At 31.9% G+C, this 22,724-nt stretch overlaps 4 protein-coding genes across 4 annotated transcripts; 2 read left to right on the top strand and 2 right to left on the bottom strand.

Annotated features, from left to right (window-relative positions):
- Positions 1 to 1,657: 1,657 nt before the first annotated feature.
- LOC128158085 (C-type lectin domain family 4 member C-like) lies at positions 1,658 to 5,401 on the top strand. The gene is made up of 4 exons (XM_052820788.1): positions 1,658 to 1,775; positions 2,349 to 2,615; positions 2,915 to 3,088; positions 4,263 to 5,401. Exons 1-4 carry the CDS (start codon positions 1,718 to 1,720, stop codon positions 4,472 to 4,474), a joined length of 711 nt encoding a protein of 236 aa, XP_052676748.1. The 5' UTR covers positions 1,658 to 1,717; the 3' UTR covers positions 4,475 to 5,401.
- A 56-nt stretch (positions 5,402 to 5,457) lies between these two features.
- LOC128158083 (uncharacterized) lies at positions 5,458 to 8,474 on the bottom strand. The gene is made up of 8 exons (XM_052820785.1): positions 8,349 to 8,474; positions 7,649 to 7,748; positions 7,370 to 7,482; positions 7,009 to 7,103; positions 6,635 to 6,731; positions 6,411 to 6,429; positions 6,029 to 6,244; positions 5,458 to 5,545 (listed from the first exon to the last, which is right to left on the bottom strand). Exons 1-8 carry the CDS (start codon positions 8,469 to 8,471, stop codon positions 5,538 to 5,540), a joined length of 771 nt encoding a protein of 256 aa, XP_052676745.1. The 5' UTR covers positions 8,472 to 8,474; the 3' UTR covers positions 5,458 to 5,537.
- Positions 8,475 to 11,979: 3,505 nt separating this feature from the next.
- On the bottom strand, positions 11,980 to 13,122 carry LOC128159306 (uncharacterized). Its single transcript, XM_052822363.1, has one exon. The coding sequence runs from the start codon at positions 13,120 to 13,122 to the stop codon at positions 11,980 to 11,982; it is 1,143 nt and encodes a 380-aa protein (XP_052678323.1).
- A 2,077-nt stretch (positions 13,123 to 15,199) lies between these two features.
- On the top strand, positions 15,200 to 22,367 carry LOC128158079 (cell division cycle protein 123 homolog). Its single transcript, XM_052820781.1, has 13 exons — positions 15,200 to 15,278; positions 15,628 to 15,800; positions 16,042 to 16,110; positions 16,583 to 16,637; positions 17,885 to 17,923; positions 18,226 to 18,321; positions 19,137 to 19,243; positions 19,523 to 19,656; positions 19,991 to 20,113; positions 20,342 to 20,370; positions 20,907 to 21,026; positions 21,641 to 21,772; positions 22,064 to 22,367. The coding sequence occupies exons 2-13, from the start codon at positions 15,727 to 15,729 to the stop codon at positions 22,118 to 22,120; spliced, it is 1,035 nt and encodes a 344-aa protein (XP_052676741.1). The 5' UTR covers positions 15,200 to 15,278; positions 15,628 to 15,726; the 3' UTR covers positions 22,121 to 22,367.
- The last annotated feature ends 357 nt before the right edge of the window (positions 22,368 to 22,724 follow it).

Genomic DNA, 22,724 nt, shown 5'->3' with positions numbered 1-22,724 from the left:
ATCCTCAGGCAGTGTAGATTCACAGTTGTAAAAATCAAGGCCCCAGATAAGGATGGGGCCACAAAGGGGGGGGGTGAAGTTTAACATAACAATATATTAAGAAAATTTTTAAAAATCTTTTTCTCAGAAACTAATCAGACAGAAAAGCTGAAACTTATTTAAAAGCATCCTCAGGTAGTGTATATTCAAATTCCTTAAAAATCAAAATCTTTATTTATTTATTTATTTATTTATTTATTTATTTATTTTTACAAAAACTGAAATGTTATCATATTATATGATTTTAAATATATACAAGCATTTCGACATTTTGTTTATTTTAAAAAATTATTAAGACTTTGGCCCCTGGACGATTCTTAGGCCTCACAAGGGGTTTGGAGTTTGATGTAGGTTTATGCTGAACATTTGATATTACAATTAAATCACCCTGTTAGAAAAAGAACTTGATAATAAACATCAGAATATCCAAGGGCAAAAAAGGGTTTTTATTTTTACAGGACCTATATGTATTATACCACATTGTCCAGATATTTAGTATTAAGACTCTATTAAACTGATCCAAGGGCAAAAAAGGGTTTTTATTTTTACAGGACCTATATGTATTATACCACATTGTCCAGATATTTAGTATTAAGACTCTATTAAACTGATTTTATCATGCCTTGTGTGTTGCTCAAGTAATCGATGTGGTCTATGGGCCTCTTGATTTTGGAAACTGAAGAATCCAATCACATTCAATTCTGGAAGAGAAACGAAATTTTGATAAAAAGTATTTTCCAACCAACTCAATATAACTGAAGAACCTCTGAATGCTATGTCATCGACATCTTGCGGAGGACTGTGTACCAATCTTCGAAAGTCATCAGCTTTTTCTTATCATAAGAAGAATTGCTACTGTTATAGAGAAAAAAATGTAACACATGACCGCTAGTTTAGATATTCTTATGAAAAAGTGTTCTATTAAAATGATCAGTGGTACATCAGTGTAACATCTCTAGCTTTAGTTAGCATTTCTTGTATCCATCATCTTCTGAATTTCTGTATGAAGACGTATTGATAGTCATGGCCAGTTTCTAAAAATTAAAAATTGAAAACGCGCAAAAAAATCATGGTCTACAATATCTGCACCATGTTTAATTCATCATCAAATGTGGAAACAAAAAGTGTATTTCTTAATAATAACTTTTGTTCATTTAGACAAGTATATATTTATTTAAAACCGACAGCGAATATAACTATGTATACAGTACTGAGTTCAAGCATAAAATTGTTGGTTGTAAAGAAAAACGACTCTTTTTCCAACCTATTTTTAAAATAAATTCAGCGCTATGAAGTGTACAACTGCGCACAGACTGATAGGACTTATGCTACTTTAATAGTTAACATTGATACAAAAAGTATGTTGTAGATTGATGATTAAAATAATACAACAATGAACACCCTTCGTAGATTCTAGTAACTGCACGCACAGATTTTCAGGAAGCATATTCAATAGGTGACGCGATGCTTCTCATACTGACGCGATCAATAACACTTTATGATGTAAAATGCAATGTTCAAATCTGCATTAGTAAACATTCTGTCATTAAACGTTTCATTAATTCTATTTAATACTTTTAGAGAAAGCGTCGTATATCACATTCTCATATGACGGAGAAGTGCGCAGAGCACATGCAAGATAACTGTTAACTATTTTTTCTTACTCGCATTTAGTGCCATGAAGTTTTTGTGTGCATGTCTTTTGATAGGACTTTTATACAGAATCAACAGCGTACGTAAGTATAAAAACTTTATTTTCTTAGGAAGAAAATACTAGTGTATATTTTCTAACAGAAAACTATGAAGGTAGAATTATCCTTCCATTCAAAAGAGAAGGGAACGGTATATAAAAGATTTTAGGTAACCGTTGATATTTTGCATTTGACATGCGCATAAATCAACCTGACCGATTTGAGCTATATTGAAATATTAATATTGTGGAAAATATTTGAATTGATTAATTGTTTTGAAATTATTTTGAAAGAGTTTTATTATAGGAACATAACTTTAACCTGAAATAAAGCAGGATGTTTCTTGGTTAAAGGACAAAAAAGTATTTGAACCTTTATGTTACATGATTATTAAATTATACTTAAACTCTTTATAAGTAATTTTAGCAACTTTCCTGCTTTAAACATTATATAAACATAATTTAGTGTTGATCAAAAATTACACAACACATGCAAACAACCTTAAAACAATTTTCAGTGTGTAGAGCAAGGAAAGACACGTGCACTTAATTGTAACCTTAAACTTTTTATTAAAACTAACACTTTTATGTGATATATCTATTTCATTTCATTTTGAAGATTCTAATCATATCCACGTTTGGAGAAATAATGAAAAATATAATGACAAGCTATTTGTCGACCAATTCAACTTCAACGAAGAACCTCTGCACGCTATATCCGCGACATCTTGCGGACGGCTGTGTACCAATCTTGGGATCTCCCCGGCTTTTTCTTACCGTAGGAAGAATTGCTACTGTTATGCCAGCACGCCGAATAGTAATTCCTCATATACAAATATGAGAGGAGCTGTGTATTACACCAAAGAACCAGTTGAAAAGTCCATCGGTAATTAATCATGCATTCACTTACGCATACCTAATGAACTAACTTGGTGATTGTGTGAAAAATTCTATATTGATGAAATCAGATATGAGTAACAACACAGTATTTGCTTGACCAGCTTTTTAGATTGCGATGCTTTTGTTTTGTGTAAATTGTATATATATATATATATATATATATACAATTTACACAAAACAAAATATATATATATATATATATATATATATATATATATATATATATATATATATATATATATATATATATATATATATATATATATATATATATTCTTATTTCAGCATGTGCGGAAAAAAAGTACACATACCTGAGTAATACCGACATTTGCTATAAAATCTACGACGACATTTTTGGACTTCTGAACCCCGGTGATGGATGTCAATCAGACGGGGCTCATCTTATTATGTTAGACACGGCCGAAAAACTCCAGGATTTCCAGTTCCTTCAACCAGGCAGTAAGTTATAATTGATTCGGTTAATTAAATCAAATTCAAATAATCTGTTAACTTAATTGTGATAAACACTTGGTTCTTTTGTCATATTTTGTTGTAAAAGTTTATTTAAAAAATGAACTCAAAATCTATACAAATTATACGAGGATAACCTGGTTGGGACATTTATGCTTTATAATCCACAAAGCGGAGTGTAAAAAGGCGTAAATTTCTCCAACCCAGGTTAAACGTTGAGTTCATTCCTTTTCGTTTAATTTTTGGTAATTATCAGTACAAACTAAGTTCGTTTTACTTTTTAAAATGGTATTGATCTGTTAAAAATTCAAAGTTACGTCAAGCGGATCGATACGTTTTTCACAATGGTGCATTGTGACGTGTCTTGTGACGTGCAGACCAGGTTATACAAATCCAACTAATTTTTCTATCCAATTAAATCATAGTAACATATATTGTTCAAGCACGTAATTGCCAATATTTTGACTTGATTCATTTTTCATTGAAATTGATGAACGAGAAATTGAGATTTGTTTCAGGGAGGGTCTTAAAACATGTTATGAGGTAAATCCTAAAACGTACGTCTTAATTTTGAATATCATAAGCTCATCATTAGATTTAATATTGCTATTTCGCAAATGTTGATGAAAATCTAAAGTATGTAATGATCGGGTATATAGACAAACAATAGTGCATTTTCACATGAAGGATATACCAAACTTTTATTTCAAGGGTTTAACCAAGCTTTGAAAATATTTCACCGCCGATTATGGTGCCTTTATTTGCCTTGCCTTTTAGATTTTAGAATTGCTAATCTCGAAAATTATTTCTATATAAATCAAAATTGCCAATTGATCTTCGTTAAATTAAACTGTTTGATACTAATATAAGACGCATTCAAGTGTTAATGGGCAGAAAAGGTATGAGTTTATGCAAAAATATTTTTTAGATACTAGCAGATATCGATTTAAGAAAGTAAAAAGAGTTAGATTTAAAAAAAATTAAGGTATTATATATATTTATGTGGAATAACTGGAATTTCCCAGCCTAGACAACGAATTTCTATCTTGATTAAATTGACATACTGAATTAATTCATTCATCAGACAAGGACGTCCACGAAACTGGTGCGGCGTCTGTCATGTGTGTTTGGTAAATCCTATTACTTTTCTTTTTCTGATTAGATTATTACTTAATTGGATTAGAGAAGATTAGCGACAAGTGGGAATGGACAGGTGACAGATCAGTTGTATTCAACACTAGTCTGTGGTACCCAGGCGAACCAAATGGTCTTCTAGTGCCAGAACTCTGCGGGGCTGTGGGACACTTCCTGGCAGGTGGAATTGGTATTTTTGATATTAGTTGTACATATCACAAGTGCATATGCGAAATATAAACGTATTTTTTCTCGTACATTGAAATGTCACCACATTTATTTTACTATGGAGATCCTAGCTCCATTGATAAAAACTGCTATTTAGCAAAAGTGATAAAAATATCTGACTGACATTTCATATTTCCTATATCTCATTGTATAAACCAAAAGACAGTTCTTCTAATACACCATGAGTATATGCAAATGAATAACAATGCATACTGAAAGTAGTTTTTTAAATGCGTTTTTAATTTTGTTTCACACATTCAAAAAACAGTAAGAAGATTTTATCTTCAAATATCGAAATACATTTGCGTAACTTGGAAAATCTCATTCCAAAAACGTCGAAATCTACTCTTGTCATAATTATCTTCTCATCGTCTGATTCATGAAAATATTATCGTTCATTTTTCTAGACATGTGAGTGTTGTAATATTATTCAAAATAATTAGATAGTAGAAACTTTCGGAGACAATTTTTTATCTCAAAAACTTTATCATAATATATTATAATATCTAGAGGTTTCAAGAGGCATACACGATGAGAATTAAAATACGTGGATAGAGTGCAAGGAGACAGAACATTAAAACATTAGTCATAGGTATCATTTAGAATGAGGTATATTGTGTTTGGAATCAAATAATGAATGCACACTTCAAAATAAAGTCAGAGAACATGAACAATAAATACGGATTAAGTTTTGAACTTTGAACAGTATTGGTGCGTTTAGAAACGCTATGAAAAGGGAGTTGGCGAAGATGAGAGAGGTACAGTAAAAGATATATACAGTGTATTAAATATAAACCTGTACTACCTTTTGCATCGGACAATATTTTCTCCTTTGAGGGCTAACATAATGTTGCCCTCAACTCCAGTCATTATTTGTATGATATTAAAGAACTAATCTTTTTGTGATATTCTTCTGTAAATAAAAAACGAACATTTATTCACCAACTTCATGTTTCTCTGACCAATTGTTATAAATAAAAAAAAAAAATATGAGGTCTGTATGTCATGATTTATTTATTAAATGTCTTCCTTTTTTCAGGAATTTTATCTCTCTTCAATTTGTTAAGGTACTCTTTTACTGTCCTAAAAATAAAAAAAAAATCACGTTAGCAGAATACATATGTACTCTATAAAATGTTCAACAATGGTTTATCTCTAATGTTTTTGTGTGGATAATCCAGTTGAATAAAATTACTTAAAAGAAAACACAATATACTGGTAAAGGTTTCTTCATTAAATTGTATCTTGTTTTAAGTTATCATTAATAAGAATTTGAATGTTAGAAATGGTATGCAAAATATATTCTTTCGGTTCTCATTATTTAGTGCATAATCACATTTAACAAATCAAAACGTTTTGCGAAATAGAAATAAATTAAGTTTGAAATCTATAGAAAAAATTATAATAGACCTAACACTCTTTGTTCATCCATCGACCAATGGAACAACAGACATTTGAAAAACAGTTTTAAAAATTTATTAAATTGCAAAACACTAGATATATAATATATCGCAATCACTTTGGCCTAACTCTTAAACCTGATTCATCTTTTACATGTATACTTACCACACATGGGAACATTGCAATATTCTACAACGTAGTTCCCTGGAGTGGGACTAACGTAACAGAGAGGTTTCGTGAATCCAGAACTACTAAACATATTTCTGCAGTAGTTGTGGTCGTCTAGGAAATCAAACTTGCTTTTCCAGTTTTGACAAGGTATTCCACTCAAAGTAGTGTTGTATTTCCCCTCGTAAGACTCACCAGTCCCCGTGTAACAATCTTAAATATTGATTTTTAATTAAAAAATACTAACAACGCAGTAGGATCAAAACATTGTTTAATTCTTAATTATAATACTGAATTTTTTGTAAACTGGACGAAATTATTCTTAGCATTACAAAATTTATTTTAAAAAAGAGAGAAATACACAAGAGAGAATACCTACCAGTGCATTGTGATGTTTCCTAAAAATAAACACACAGAGATGAGTTAAGAAATTTTTTTTTTTAAGTTCGAATCAACAGTTGTTAAGGAGTGTGTTTTAATTATCTGTTGGCGGACCAGACCCATATAATCTTACTTTAAATCAAACGCAGCTTTTAAATTGACATTTGATAAAGAATATCTATTATGATGGTCTATATACAAACAATATCCTATCCATCTTACCCTTGTACATAGTCCATTTTCACAGGAGTATCCACACGCTGTACAATCACTGCAGGGGGCACCTGTCTTAAACGGACGTACACCGGCATAGTTCCCACTAAAGATGATTTAATATTTTATTTGATTCATTCTAGGAAGCAGTTATCTAATAGCAAAATTGACCCATTTTCATTATTTATCTTTGCATTGATTGATTGTAACAATGAGAAGCAAAGATCTCGAAATAAAAAAAGAATATGATAGCAAATTCAATTTCACACCTCAGTTTTAAAAAAGGCAAATGAAACTGTTGTTGCAACCTAGCTTTTCAATGGTCGAAAATCGATAATATCGAGAAAAACAGAATACCTATTAGGTATTGATATACAATTTACCTTGGAAGGTACTGACATACAATGTGAGTTTTGTAATCGCCTCCACATTTGTTCGAGGCACCACAACCTACTTCATCGCTACTCGCCCATACAACCTTCAAATGGTTCATAAACTTTATGTATTTAACTGGAATGCATTCTTCTGCTATTTAATTACATTAATTTTCTTGAATTGAAAAAGTCTTTAAAATTCAACAAAATACTCAGTAAAATTAATAGTTGGTAACTGATAAAATCTTTGACATTGGGTTCACATGATTGATCACCAACCAAGTTCATATACGGGAAATTTTTAATACGTTGTCATCTATTTCTTAAATGAATAAATCACCTGTTATAAACCATGCTGCATCTACCTTACCTGCGTATAATGGCCACATGCCCTTCCTTCTTTGCAAGTATTTGTGTCGTAATCATAGTCATATTTCTCAATTTCCCAGTTATGTACCGCTTGCGACATATTGATTGTAGTTGCTATAAAACAATTTCATTAAATTAATATTTCCTTCGTTTATTTCACAATCAATAAGCAAACAGATATAAATAAAGAATACATACATAATGTATCTGACAGACAAGAACTTTTTTAAAAATAACACAAGTCTTGTTCATTGTCATACAAAAACACTACGGAACAAACCCGATGAAAAGAACATGTTTTCGCTGGCCAGTCCTGAGTGTGCCTCTACACAAGAGTCAGCGTGTTCCTGGGCTTGGGCGGCAAGCACCTTGTTGTACCGCTGAGGTAAAAAAAAGGACATGAGTAAGTATACGGTTGTCTCAACAAAGTTTATAGAACACTTTTCTGTGGATTTTTGAATATATAAATAAAAAAACTACTTTAAAGACCTAATGTTTATCAGTAAAAAAAAAATTGGCGACACTATTCATTGGAAGATCAGCTGTCAACGAGTGTGCGTCTCCACCATACTTTGAATCTTATTAAGTCCACAAAGAACTATAGTAAGTTGTATACAACAATTTTTATCGATGGATTTGTTTTAAAATTTGCTTGTTAACACCATCTGTTTATTTTCATTTGATAATAAAGAATTGTGTGTGTTGGCTGTCATGAAGATAACAATTGTTTTATGCATTAATTTCTAAGAAATCGAAAGAAATGAATACTGTTTTAAAACAATAATATTGTTAAGAATAGGAAAATGGGTTTTTTTTTACAGTTTCTGATTGGACTCTTTTTTATTTTTAGATCGCAGCAATGATTTGTATTTTTATAGTCAGTTTACATATGACACTTTACTGATGTTTTGATTCTATCTATAGCGAAATGATTGATGTACAATTAATGCAGGTTCTATGCTTTCCAATCATTAACTGACCATTTTCATCATGTTTGAGCCGGAAGCTCTCAGCCGGGCGGCGTTGTGTGCATCTACTACTTCCTGTTCCTGTTCTTCGTTTAGACTGCGCATTGTTCTTCTGTTTGCAAAGTCATTTGGCATCGCCGCCATCTGTCAAACCCAATTTTTCTATACAGAGTTAGTTTAAAAACATATTCCTTACAAGTGCTGCTATTAATACGTCATATTATAAATCTTTGAAAAAAATAATGCCTTATGATTATTGAAAATTAAAAAATTATAAATTTTAAAAATTCAACCAAAAAAATTAAAAAAACAAAACAAAACAATATTACAAAAACTAAAATAAAAAACCACAACAAAACAAAACAATCTGGGTGTTTTATGAAACGGTTAATTATCAAATAAAACTTAAATTGAAAACAATGTAGGAGGGAGCGACAAATAAATAGGTATATCAAATTTTTGATAACTGATAGTTTTTACTTTCAAACTATAACTTATTTATTACCTTATCTAATATAATATGACAATATTGAGAACTACTCACTTCCGGAACATATGTCGAGGTCTTTGGTTCATCTTCTCCTCTGATCGACAAATTGTTTAGATCTAGCTGCATCTCTGAATTCCTTATCTGCCTTCCATTATGAGGACTGTGTCTCTTGGATAAGCCCGCAAAGTTTCTGTCTATCGGAATGTTTGAAATATCGGTGTCTACCTCTTTTTTTTATTAAATCAAAAAAATTTGCAGCATTTGCAACAAAAAATGAAATAGAAATCAGAAGAATAGCACGACCCATTTTGACTCAGTGTAAACGAGGCTGATTCTCTTGTCGAAAACAATTGCAACAAATCTTGTCACTTTTATATATAATCATCTATTTAATGTACATTGGCTTTTGAATAGAGGTCAAAGGTTATCATACGTACTGACTTTCTCAGCTGTTTTCCCTGGTAATTTGGGGTGTCGTGCTTAAACGATCTAAGCAGTGCTTTTGTAAATAATGCAGTGCAACATCTGCCAACCAGTTAATTAAATAATGGTAAAAAAATGAATAAAAATGCAAAAACTAATAAGTATTTTGTTTTGTTTCATTCCATATGATAATAAATTCATAGTTTATATGATAAATAAATAGGACTAAATAGGATATTTATTGAAATGCGTAGTGTCATGTTTTTTTACATGAACAAAATGAAACGTGTAAGGCAAATAATAAGGATGTCGTTTGTTTGATTGTTCATTTACAATCTTTTTTGATAGCTTTGAATCCCATTCTCCTTCGTCTAATATGACAAATGGCAAATGTAGAAAAAACGAAAGAAAATAATGATTTATAAGTTTAAAAAACAACCTTTTTTAAAATTTCCATTCGATTATGATATACAGTTTCAATGATTTGTTCCATCGCCTTTTTGCTTTAGTTTAAACTATATGCAGTCATTTTAAATATGTCTTGAAAAACAATAAGTACTCCTTTATTGTTCCACATTTCATTTAGTACTTTGTTTAATGTGACCGTTTTTATTCAATGAATACTTCTAGGTCATTTAAAACATATTAAAGATTACTAGTATCCGTACATGATTTTTTGTTGTTGTTAATTTTAAGAAATCTCTTTTTTCAATGAATTTATTTATTTCATACAAGAACAGCATTTATAATGACAAAAAATGAAAGTTTTTGATAAATGATATAAATCAAAAACTTATCTGAAGAAGAAGAAGAAGAAGAAGAGTAACTATGTTAATGAAGGAAGCCATCTTTCCCATCTGTTATTAAATTCATTCACTTTGTTTTCCACGCTTGCAGCGTATTTTATTGCCTTAAAATATGATTCTATCTCGCGTGGTACTCAAAGGACTGATGAGTTACTTTTAAAGCATCTGCTTCTGTATATGTATTGCTTAATTAGTACTATCATAAATATAACATTGCTCTGTCTTATATTTTCTCTAGTTTTGTATTATAGCATAACGTATTCTCCCAATATGGATGCATCTTGATTCAGTTTAAGATCTTAATGGTTTGTTTGATACAAGTTCATGAAGTAATAAGAAGCTGTTGTACAGTTGGGCAGTTGAATTGAATTGAAACCATTTGTGTGTGTGTGTGTGTGTGTGTGTGTGTGTGTGTGTGTGATGTCGGTCCAACTGTGTTAGATATCTGCCCTTAATGTGTCGATTTTGTGACTGTATTAAATAGGACTGTCCAGGCTTGAACTTCTGCACGTCATCAAGTTGTTGTACTGGAACTCTGAAATTCGGTTTACAGTGGATAACCGTGAAACTTTTTTAAATACAACTTGTTGATTTTTCAATTCGTTTTGGAGTTTTTATTCAGCTTATTAACTTGAGCGAATAATAGTATACATGTAACAAATTTTGCTCTCCTCTTAATTCGCCGTATACATTTTAAGAACATTTACAATACAATTAACAATATAAATCAATTACAAGGCACGTTCGAGAATGTTTGGTAGTATCAGTAGTAAGCCGATATACATCGTACCAGGTTAATTCACGTAAAAATTTTCAAGCTCAAAGGGGAATGGTCAAAAACAATTTTTTCGATCTTAATGTTTACAATACTTCAGTAAGGCAGTTTTATTAGGCAACCAAACTTTGAGAGTCATTTGTTGAGTTATAAGCGAATTACAGGGCTTACAATTCTTCTCTATGTAAGCAAAGCGTGTTTACATTTTGAATGCTGAAGTGAAATTTCCAGTTTTAGACTTAAAATGAATGTGTTAATCGTAAGGAAATGTGTTAATTGTAAGGAACTATTTATGCTTAAAATGAATAAGAAGATAGACAAATCAGCTTGAAATTTTTTTTACTGGTATATTGAACATATGTAAGCAAAAAGAGGGCACGAGCCTTGTTTACATGACGAAGAATTGTGAGCCCTGTATCTTGCTTGAAACTCATCGACTGCACCCAAATCTCATCTTATCATTAGAAATGCATTCCTAAATCCTTGTAAGTAATTAAAACAGAAAAATTAAATTTGACTAAAATCGTGTCCATGCCCCTTTTAACTTTCATGGTAAAACTTATATTGGAACTCCATAGTGTCCCAAAATGAAATCTTAACGCATGCAATCCCAACAACATGAAAACATGCGTGATAACCGCTTTCTAGTACTATCAGTACTTTGAATTTTTGAAGCTATATATGAGTGCAGTGAGGTACATTTTTCTCCTTTCACATACAGATTTTGACAGAATAAACTGAGCAGCTGATGGAGAAAAAGGTACCTGTGTAAAGGGATTTCAAATGTGGGACTGAGCTTAAAGTCAGTGAGGATTTAATTTAAAGTGTATCACTGCCATATATAATGATGTCCATCTCCAATATGATTGGTTTGTATTGGTTAATTAGCTTAAAAAGGGGTTCTAAGAGAGAAGATATATCAAAGATTAAGTACATACAAAATAAAACACTTTTTCTCCAATTTACTAGGGACGTTATTTCAAGTTATCTTTTTCCACAATTAACAGAAGTCAAACACTTCATGATTTTAAAAAAATCTAGTAAGGCTGGATATTGAACTGTTTATTTAAACATATTATGAAATGTTTTTTACGAAAGGCCAACTTTGTTTATCTTACAGTGTACATCATTCCTTACAAATGGTGATGTCTACTTTAAATATTTTATTTTCTTCACATTGCCTTTGTAATACTCACACACGAACAAATTGTCATCATTGTCCACACATAAACCAAAGGGATTCCGCAGACCACATATATCAATGTTACGGAGAAACTGTCCACTTTGATCCAGGATGTGGATACAATCGTTTTTAAAGTCTGCTGTAAGGATATGACTCTGGCTGTCTGATGTGATACCAACTGGATGAAATGACTTGTTCTTGGTAACTGAGGAATGACCAGTGTACCTCCATCTGAGTTTCCCGTCCTGATCAACCACCACTATTGCACCAGCCACATAATCAGCTACACAAATGTCATGGTTTCTGTTCTCAGTAATGTATTTTATTTTATTATTTCCTGAGTACAGAGGGTTACCTTCTTCATTGAATTGAATTGTTTGTTTCTCTGTAGATCCCGAGTATCGGACAACTTTGGATTGAGTTTCATCAGCATTGCATATGGTAATCAGGATATTACCAGTAGAGGTGACACACAGCTGACCGGGCGTCCATTCCTCTAATTCGATCAACTCCTCTGTCTCTTCATTCTTTACTTTATTCACTGTCCCTGCTATCTTGTCAGAGTACAGTAGATCCCCATCACCATCTACAGCTATATCAACGGGATCCCCCAATGATTCCGTTTCAACTGTCTGAAGGAGTGAACATACAATGAAGCATTGGATGGCACTGGTTATTCCATTTGTATATATCAAATCATCATTAAGACGTGCTACACTGCATAGATCTTTACACCCAGTGTGTATTGTGGCAACAAGCTCCGGATCGTCCAGTAGTTCTCTGACTGATATGTTGGGTTCATCGAGTGACAGGCCAGTTTCTCCTGTAGCAGTAGCTAGACAAGGTACGGCCATTTGTCCAAACAAACTATACAGCTTCTTAGGGTCAATTGGTTTTGGAATGAATATTGGCAATGATGCCTGAACTTTGGTTGGAAGCTTGCTGAATTGTCGAATCTTAGAGTTGTATTCAATGGTTGAAAATACTTCAGTGGATTTCTCTATTTCTTCTATAAACAGAAGTGTTTGCTTTATGAGGGATTGTATCTTTTTGGTTTCATCCAAGTGTTTATTTAAAATATTTCTGAGCTTCACTTTTATCTCGCCCATTTCAGTTTTTATTTTATTGATGATAATGTCTATTTCTCTGTGCCATTGCTCTCCTTGTTTGGTAATTGTCGTTGTAAGTTTCTCATATCCTCCATCCAGGCTGTCAAGCTGATTTTCCAAGTGGAGTGCAAATTCTTCATATGTAGGGGAAATATGATTTTCTAACTCTTCAATATCCTTTTTTATCACTTCAGTTCTTTCTTTACCTTGTAAACTTTTACAACGTCTACAAATTTATGTCTCTCATGTTGTTCAGATGCTATGCATGAAGAACAAACAAAAATGTTATTGCAATCTTCGCACAGAAATTTGCAATTTTCTGTTGATGTGTTTCACATTTTGGAAAAATGAGGGTGGATCTCCCTTCCTTGAAAGGAACTATTTTATGTCTGTCGTATTTATCTGAGGTGTGTTTGCCTATACATGGTATGCATAGGTTGACATGACAAAGGTCACAATAGCAGTGAACTATGGCGGTCTCACAAAGGTTACATCGATGCACATCTTTTGCATTTTGATAAGGATCCATGGATGCTCTAAAGAAAAAAATATAAAGACTTATTTTTGTCTCGATGATATATTATTAATGTTAGAACATTTCATGGTTTAACAGTGAGGAATGGGTTTTTGTATATAATTTAACATTTTCGATTTAGCCTAATTTCATCTTGAAGTTCCCAACGTCAGAGGTCCCGAGTCTACTCGTGGCCCTAATTCAGGACACTTGACGTTGTGAGGATTGCCTAATCTAAGTTAATAAAGGTTATATTATACATGTAGTAGCATATGGTTATTACACCGAGTAGGGAATTCAAAGTGTAAGTAGTTTAAAATGCAGTTCAGGCTGTACAATTATATCAAGTTAAGAGACTATATGTTGGTTAAGTAAACATGAATTTAAGAAAGGAATAAATACCTTTTGATAAAACAATAAAGTAGTTTACTTTAACCTTAACTGTCTTGTATGCGTGCCCAAAAACATGGCTGATACAGCTCTTGGAGTTTCGTCCCTTTCATCACTACTCTTCGCTATCTCAGCTATACCGATTATATTTATATATATTTACATTTTCAAGCGTCTTTGCCTGTGATAACACTACGTATCTATTATTTTTACTATATAACCCATAACTTCAAATGAAGCAAAAATTAATGGAGGAGCCAGCGGGGTTTGCTTATTTATTGATCTATTTAAATATTCAATCATATGATGGCTTAAAATTATATAAATATAAGTAATAAGGAATCATTCTTTGAATTTTATGAGGTGATAATTTCGGTCGGGGCGTGTTCAAATCTATCATAAAGCCCTTCGGGCTTTATTGGATTTGATAACGCCCCGACCAAAATTTTTCTGTTAATAAAAATAATTTCCTAAATCCAAAAATAGTTCTTGATATCAAATATCAGACACATTGAAAGAATTCTATGAGACGTAGATTTTTTTTTTACATTGGGTGTGCTTGATTTGTCTACACTGTCGTGCACCCGGTGTCGACAATGTACACCTTATAATCAAGGTTGGTGTAACTGTATCATTTACAGTATGAACGCTAAAGAGGTACCAGGTAACATTGGATTTTTATTATTTTTTTAATTATTTTTTTTTAAATACCCTTGGTAGTTTGCAGGTAAACACACGGCTGATAATTAAGACACTTTTAAAATTTAGGAGAGGAACATTACAACAAAAAATTGTCAGCAAAAAAAAAAAAAATTATAAATGAAATAAATTAAAAGTAAATTCACTGGTAATACTCTAGTACTAAACGTCAGTATCTTGTCATAACGGAGGAATTTTTATTTTCTAAAATATACATCTTTTACTTTTGGTTTATTTGAATATATGAATTATAATTTCTGTCACTTTCTGTAAACTGCAGTAAAAATTACAATATTGTAAAGACTATTTCACAAATAACTTTATTTTTATATTTTAAAACTTGTATAACATCAGGTGTCCAAGAAAACAACAGCTGATGCTTTATGCTTTTTATTGTTGATCTCTTGGAAACCAATTGGCTTTGCAAGAAACAAATAATGATGAAATCCGGAGTTACCTTTCATTTTGAGAGCTCTCTAGTACTGAAGTTACGAAAGTTAGTCCATGTGTGTTTGTTGTTATTTTGCCGACCCGTCTGGCGGTCTGACAGTTGGTAAGATTTAGATAACTCTGTATGTTTTGTATGATTTATAACCCAGATCTCTGTGATTTAATATTTGTAGAATTTGTTGAAACGAAATTCTACCGAGGACGCGAACGATTTGATAAACCTACGTTCCCTGTAACTCTATTCAGTTATTGCATCAGACTTTTTACATAAATAATAGGTGTACATGTACATTGTTTTCTTCGTATATTTGTATGCATAATTAGAGGCATAAACACAGATTTAAATGTTGAATACAATCCTATCACAATTTTTGATTTGAAAATATTAACACGTGTCGTTTAAGAAGTTGTTTTGAAAATGTTTGAAATTGGCACAATTTGTTTTATTTCAGTGTTGGAATTTCTCAGTGCAGGGGTGAATTACATTAAATTAACACAACGCCCACTTTGATAATAATCACCTACATTACTCTACATTCAAGAGAAATAATATGAAGGTTTCTGAAGTTTTACACTGCAGCTTTCCTGTCTGGTATCCAAAGTTTAAACAAGTTTCAATTAAAAGGTAAGTTTGCTTTTATATTTTACCTATTAAGAAAAAAAAACCTCACTTTGAGAAAAAAATTATCACAGGAATGTTTTATCTATTAATGAGTTGAGGTTAATGAAAGAATGCATTTATTATTCAATATATCTTGAGTGAAGTAGACAAGAAAAACCAAGCTGAAGGATAAATTAAGAGCAATATTTAGATGACAAAATATGAAACGAATACTTTTTGACTAATTAACTATTTTGTATTACAGTATTTTAATACCTCTGCCAGCAGAATTTTTAGAGTACCTACACACTGATGGAGTCGTGTTGCCAGAAGGGTAAGTGTATGATAATATTAAATCAAAGTCTGAAAATGCTGGAGATTCCTAATTAAACATGAGGGATTAATATCCACATAAAATTGTGAGAAGCACTCCTTGCAGATATAAAAATCTTTCTATCATTTTTTCAACAGTTTTGAACTTCTTAAAATTGTAATAAAAGTATATGGTGTTAATGATTTTAATATATTACCCTAATTTGTTACCAAATTGTGGAAATAAATACTCGAATAAAATAAGGAATCTACAGTACCAGTATTCATTTCAAATGATGACATATTTAGATTGTTGATCCCATCTTTTGTTTTGTCTTCAATGAATTTTACTACAAAAAACAAGATGAAAAGTATGTCATCATGGTTATTTTGTATTTTAAAATATACAGTGAAATATGGATTAAAAGTATGTAACTATCACAGTTTTTTCATCTATCAACCTCAAGTTTATTATTATTTTTTTATTCAACAAGGAGTCTAGTGACATCAGGGGACAGAGAGAATGATGAAGACCGAGTTGGAGAAGAGGTAACTAGAAGTGTGTTGTATGGCTGAATCTTCTGTGAAACTAAGGAATGAAACAAGTCTATAAATTAACACTTTATAACAAAACTTAAGAAGTTGTTTTAGGTGATACATGTGTAAGAAAAAGAGAAAGACTGCTGATAGAATAGACCCCTTCATAGTAACTTCAGTACTACTCTCTTGCACAGCAAATTTTGGTGAAGTTGAATTCAGTAGACAATTAAATGATGTACTTAAAACAATTAACGTTACATCATATACAGGTGACACTCGATGGCTCGAACTTCGATCTCTCGAAGTTCTTGATCTCTCGAAGTGAACTCACGGTCCCAATTTTTTTCTCTATATAACTAAGCAAATTTACTCTTGATCTCTCGAACTCCGATCTCTCGAAGTTCTTGATCTCTCGAAGTAAAACCTGGGTCCCGTTATACATATTTCATTGTTTTTCACTCTTGATAACTCGAAGTGGTTGCTGTGTACACACGCGGCCGATCAAGCCTATAATTATAGCTCCGTGTGGACCTTACCTGGATGGTCTAGTGAACTCCTGGGGGCTAGCGTGGTAGTGTTAATTGGTTGATTACGTGAGTGACACTACCCATTGCTCCCTTTAAAGGGTAGATAAGTAATTTGTAAGTGATCTATTAATTTCAACAACTTGTGAATGTTATGGAAAATGCTCTTTATTTAAAATATTCTAACGTAATGATTTAGAAAACATGATATGCTTCAAAGTTTTTTAACGTGAAAAAAATACACTTAATAACCACACAAGTAAGTTCTGTATTGTTTAAATTGAAGTAATGTAGCAGAAAATACGACTGAAATCATGTCAGACTATCCTTCCATGTTATAAATATAAATTTCCGGCTACCATAATTTTAGAGCCAAAATGACCGGAACAAAAATTTCCGGTTTTTTTTAAACTTTCGATCTCTCGAACTCTTGATCTCTCGAAGTTTAATCATGGTCCCCCGAAGTTCGAGTTATCGAGATTCACCTGTATCACCAAACTATGTCATTTTGCCTTTTAAAAGAGCTGAACCTAAATGAAGGCAGTCACATTAACAATTCTGACTTCCAGGAATATGTTCATTTACTCAATTCACTTCAGATAAAAATCAGAAAGGAAAAAAAAAAATTCATAAATATTTGCCAGAAATAATTAATTTACTGTACCACACATTGTTGCTTTGGACGCCAGGTAGTTTGACCTTGACCTTTAGCTCTCTGGTTTTCTGTTACAGTTAGATATTAACTGGGACACAGACACATTGGAAGCAACGGTAGGTATTGTCACTAACTATCAGTTTTTGTCAAATCTGTATGCATATTTCTTTAATCAACATCAAATTCTGATTTTTTATTATTAGCTGCCAGTATTCTTGGTTTGATGAATTTCCAAATTTTGTCTTTAATCATGTTTAACTTTAAAATGTTGACATGTGATCATTATTAGCTGTACAAACTACACCCCCCCCCCCCCCAATTAAATGTTAAGGTTAATTGACAGGTTGTAACACTAGACATGAGTATATATCATCATGTAGAAGCATTAATTTAGCTGCGTAATTCTTTTAAAACCCAGGCACCAAGTTTCCCAGATTTTGATTCAGCCATCAAAAAGGCCATTAATATGCTGGGCGGGAGGGTGTTTCCTAAACTCAACTGGAGCTCTCCAAAGGTAAGCAAATGATAACAAAATGAACATTTGTCAATTATCAATTAAATGCAAAATAATTTTTCTTGGTTAGATTACTGATTTATTACAAAAATAGGGCTGGTTATCTAAAATTCAGTAAAACAAGGATCGAATTTGTCAATTTAGAATTGATTCTGCGATAGGAAAGATAGTTTTGATATTTAAGTGATTATTAACAACATACAATATTTATTAAACATATATATTAGAGTTGATCTATTTTTCTGCTTCTTACGTTGTTGAATCTTGGAACCATAGGGGCTTATAACTTAAAATCTTGAATTTTGTGTGATTCCCATTATAAATTACATATCGCAGAAAAAGCATGGTTACATCTAGTGAACATGTACAATGAATTCATGCTGACAATGAAGTGAATTTCATTCCCCCAAGTCTTATATCCTGTTACATGTATTAGCTTTTCTGATACTGTGGTTTTATTAATTTTCAAGGGTATCAATTTTCGAGAATAAAGTGAAAATCACAGTTTCAAGGATATGTAAATTCATGGTCAATGACCCTATCAATAGAAAATGTTAATAGAAATTACACTTCAAAGGACATTAAATTTCGTGGATCAACTTAACAACGAAATCCACGAAAATTGGTATTCAACGAATATTGATGAAACCACAGTATGATGTTTATACAAATTACAATTGTTCATTGCTGTATATATTTTTTGCTGTATAAAGAAGAATGTGTGTGTACCATATTTAAAAAAAATAATATAGCAAGTTGTTAAACGTTGAGTAGTAGCTATTTTACCGAAACTGTAGTATTACTTCTTTTATCAGGATGCCACATGGATCGCTTTTGACAAAAGTTTAAAATGTACCTGTCCTAGTGATGTTTACCTGCTACTGAAAAGTTCAGAGTTCATAACCCATGACCTTACACAACCGTGAGTACAGTTTAATTACGCTCAAAGCAGCTGGTAAATATAAGCCACAAGTATATATTGTAAATTCCAAATTTACTAAATGCAAGCAATTAACATCAATGTAAATTTATGAGAAGCATCCTATGTGGTTTTTGTAATGTTGCTTTTATTTTCTGTCGTGAATTATATGAAATTACAACAAAAGTTCAGGGCTTGCAGTTTATATATCATTGCGATTTGATAAATACATGTCTTGCGTAAAATAGGTAACGAGCGAAGTCCTCTTTGATCTTTTGTCAGATTTATTCACTGCGAGGACTATGAGGAGAACGAAGAGCAGCCAAATATTGGATACAGCCTGATACTACGGAAGTGGCAGGACTTAAACCCGGGCTACGAGTTCCGATGTTTCGTCAGGAATAATAAACTTATAGGTAAGTGCTATTTACTGGTCTAAGTGTGTATGCTATGAAAGTTATGATTTAATCTTTTGATTTTTGTCTGGAAGTAACTGTACATCTAATTACAATGTTTAACGGAGCAACTTTACTTTTCCTAGTTTTTTTTTTTGAATACCTGTATTCTGTATTTATTTATGAAATTTTAAATTTTCTCTTAATAACCTAATGATGACATGCATATATTGATGCTACCTGTATATTACTTTCAGTTTCTTTTCTACTTAAACTTTACTTTTGAAACATTAATTTATATAATTATACATTGTCATTGTGTTATATTAAATATGGCTATGCTTCTTATCAACAGCTATTTGTCAGAGGAACCACACAGCATTTTATGACTTCATCAGACATGAAAAGGCAGACATTGTCTCTGATATCCAGGCTTTCTTCTATCACATGGTTAACCTCAAGTTTCCAAATGAAAACTGTGAGTGTACATGTATAAGCAAATGTGCAGTAAACTTTGTCCCATTCTGTTCCTGCATACCTAATGTTTCAAATGTTTTAAATACCTTTGTCAAAATAATATTCATTCACTAGAACGAACAAAATTTTAAGGTTTGCAATTTGAAATGCCCACACTGTTTCAAAATTTATGACTTTTAAGTGTGTAAAACTTCTGAATTATTAATGCAAGGTAATGTTTTGTTTTTAGATGTTTTTGATGTCTACAGAAGGGATCAGGTAAGAATGAAAATAGTTCACAACTGAGACCAAAATAAGTAATGTTTAGTTTCTTGGTAATTGCTGCATCGGATCAAACGCTACCTCATTTGTTTAATTTTTATTGGCCTATTGATATACAGAAAGCCAACTTTTTCAATTTGAAGTCAAAAAAGGAAAAATGAGTTATATTTCTTTCCAGAGTATTGATTTATCTTACAGAATAGTTTAAGACCTGTGGGCAAAATTCTTTAAAAAGATCCTATTTTCATTTCATGTAAACATATAATAATGAACAATTGTAAGTACATTATCTGAAATCATTTTACTGTTTAAAGGAGTATGGCATGTCAAACGTTGCAATATTCAATATTTTCCATTTGTATTGTATAAATATTCATTTGTATTGTAAAATTTTCCTTTTGTATTGTATAATTTTCCATTTTTATTCTATAATTTTCCATTTGCATTGTATGAATTTCATTTGTATTGTAATATTTTTTATTTGTATTCTATAATTTTCCATTTGTATTCTATAATTTTCATTTGTATTTCAGGGGAAACTACTCCTGCTGGACTTTAATCCTTTTGGTCAGGTGACTGATGGTTTGATGTACACTTGGGATGAACTGACAGACAGTGATGTAGATCTCAAGGGAACAGACAGCGAAACAAAGGTAGCAACTGTTATACTGTCAACCAGGGGAAATGGTTAAATATTTAAAAATATTTAAAATTTCCCTAAATTTTATAGCATTACAAAGAAGGGTTTATATTTAATTGTATACCGGGTAATTGGAAACTGGTTTGGGGTAGGGGTGGCGGTCTGTATCATTGGAAACTATTTTGGGGTTGGATGGGGGCACTTATCATGATTTCTACATGCCTGTATCTTAATTTATGCCAAGACCATAAGGAGCATTGATAAATGTTCATTTATAAGTTATCTCTCTTCTTTTTATGCAGTGTATTTGAATGAATATATTTTAGGGCCTTGCAAAGCTAAATCTAACTAAAACGTTTTGTACTTTTTCATTTGGCAAAATATAGATATTAATCATATCATTGGAAATTTAACATTGAACAAAAAATGTACTGTATTTGAAAATCAATGCAAATTCATAAATTGAAAAGGTACCGGTACATGTATTCATAATAAAAATTGTATTTGTAGCAGCCAATGTTCAGGTGCAAATGTACATGTAATACCAAATAAACTGTACAAATGTACATGTAATACCAAATAAACTGTACAAATGTACATGTAATAGCCAGTGATTGTTACTTGTAGCATCCAGTGTTCAGATACAAGGAGAGTGAGGGAATTCAGCCTAACCCCCTGTCTACATTTGGTGTCCCCCGGGACATTCTGGACCTAGCCACAGGCACCGATGCCAGTAAACTGGTCGATCTACTAAAACTTGTAAGTTATTGTTCATAAACTTTATGTTTCACCAGTATTGTTGCTATATTAAGTATAAGCATCAATCTTTTTTAAATTGTCGTATTCATTTAATGTGTCATTATTTGAATTTGACCTCATCATTTTTGAAAGCTTTCATGTTTATTATCGTGAAACTTCTCCAGCCTGAAATCTGTTTTCTGATTTAGGAATAAATAATAACTACTGGAAAAATCCATAACACCTGCTTTTTAGATGATTTTTAATATACTTGTCATTATTATATTTCGTACAACTGTCTGTCTTCTACAGAGGCAACAGCAGCAAGAGGAGGACAGTAGCTCAGACGAGGACAATGATCAGACATGACAAAAAACTATAACTAGTCCAAGGCAGTTGATCTTTTACAGGATTGGCCATGATACTTGTCCTTGTCATTTAAAGCAGAAGAGAGAGAGAGAGAGAGAGAGAGAGAGAGAGAGAGAGAGATTGTTTTAGGTCACTCATAATGTTGTTCAGATCAGCAGCAAAATTTGTGTTATCACATAAATTCATACATCAGCAATAATACATTATGGTAACTGTATTTGATTTTTTATTAAATTTTTATGATATTTGTAACAGTTTGTTTTTTATTCTTCCACTCTAAGAAAGATGTATTAATATATCAATTAAGTTTTGTAAGCGAGTGGATCCTCTGGTTATTATAAGGAGAGAGAACCCTGGATGGAAGCCATGAATATTTAGCTCATCTGAACTGAAGGTTAGAGTTAGCTTTTCTGATCACCTGTGGTCCGGTGTCCATCCGTTTGTCCTTCCGTCTGTCCATCCGCCGTCTGTAAACTTTTCACATTTTTGACTTCTTCTCTAAAACCACTAGGCCAAATTTAACACCAAACTTGGTACAAAGCATCCTTATGGGAAGAGGATTCTAAATTGTAAAAATAAAGGGTGTAACCCTTTTCTAAAGGGA

Source organism: Crassostrea angulata, chromosome 8 (genome assembly GCF_025612915.1).
Source record: "Crassostrea angulata isolate pt1a10 chromosome 8, ASM2561291v2, whole genome shotgun sequence".
NCBI classification, from domain to species: Eukaryota; Metazoa; Mollusca; class Bivalvia; order Ostreida; family Ostreidae; genus Magallana; species Magallana angulata.
The sequence above is the reverse complement of the archived record's forward strand: the minus strand, read 5'-3'. Positions and strand labels throughout refer to the sequence as shown.

Bases quoted from the DNA above. Each gene is read 5' to 3' on its own strand.
- LOC128158085 (XM_052820788.1), top strand. From the start codon at position 1,718: ATGAAGTTTTTGTGTGCATGTCTTTTGATAGGACTTTTATACAGAATC. The intron at 1,776-2,348 runs GTAAGTATAAAA...TTCATTTTGAAG, and splicing joins ATACAGAATCAACAGCGTAC to ATTCTAATCATATCCACGTT. The intron at 3,089-4,262 runs GTAAGTTATAAT...TTTTCTGATTAG, and splicing joins CCAGTTCCTTCAACCAGGCA to ATTATTACTTAATTGGATTA.
- LOC128158083 (XM_052820785.1), bottom strand. From the start codon at position 8,471: ATGCCAAATGACTTTGCAAACAGAAGAACAATGCGCAGTCTAAACGAA. The intron at 7,483-7,648 runs GTTTGTTCCGTA...ATTGTTTTATAG, and splicing joins AAACATGTTCTTTTCATCGG to CAACTACAATCAATATGTCG. The intron at 6,732-7,008 runs GTAAATTGTATA...AATCATCTTTAG, and splicing joins GTATGTCAGTACCTTCCAAG to TGGGAACTATGCCGGTGTAC.
- LOC128159306 (XM_052822363.1), bottom strand. From the start codon at position 13,122: ATGGGCGAGATAAAAGTGAAGCTCAGAAATATTTTAAATAAACACTTG.
- LOC128158079 (XM_052820781.1), top strand. From the start codon at position 15,727: ATGAAGGTTTCTGAAGTTTTACACTGCAGCTTTCCTGTCTGGTATCCA. The intron at 16,111-16,582 runs GTAAGTGTATGA...TTATTCAACAAG, and splicing joins GGAGTCGTGTTGCCAGAAGG to GAGTCTAGTGACATCAGGGG. The intron at 19,244-19,522 runs GTGAGTACAGTT...ATCTTTTGTCAG, and splicing joins ACCCATGACCTTACACAACC to ATTTATTCACTGCGAGGACT.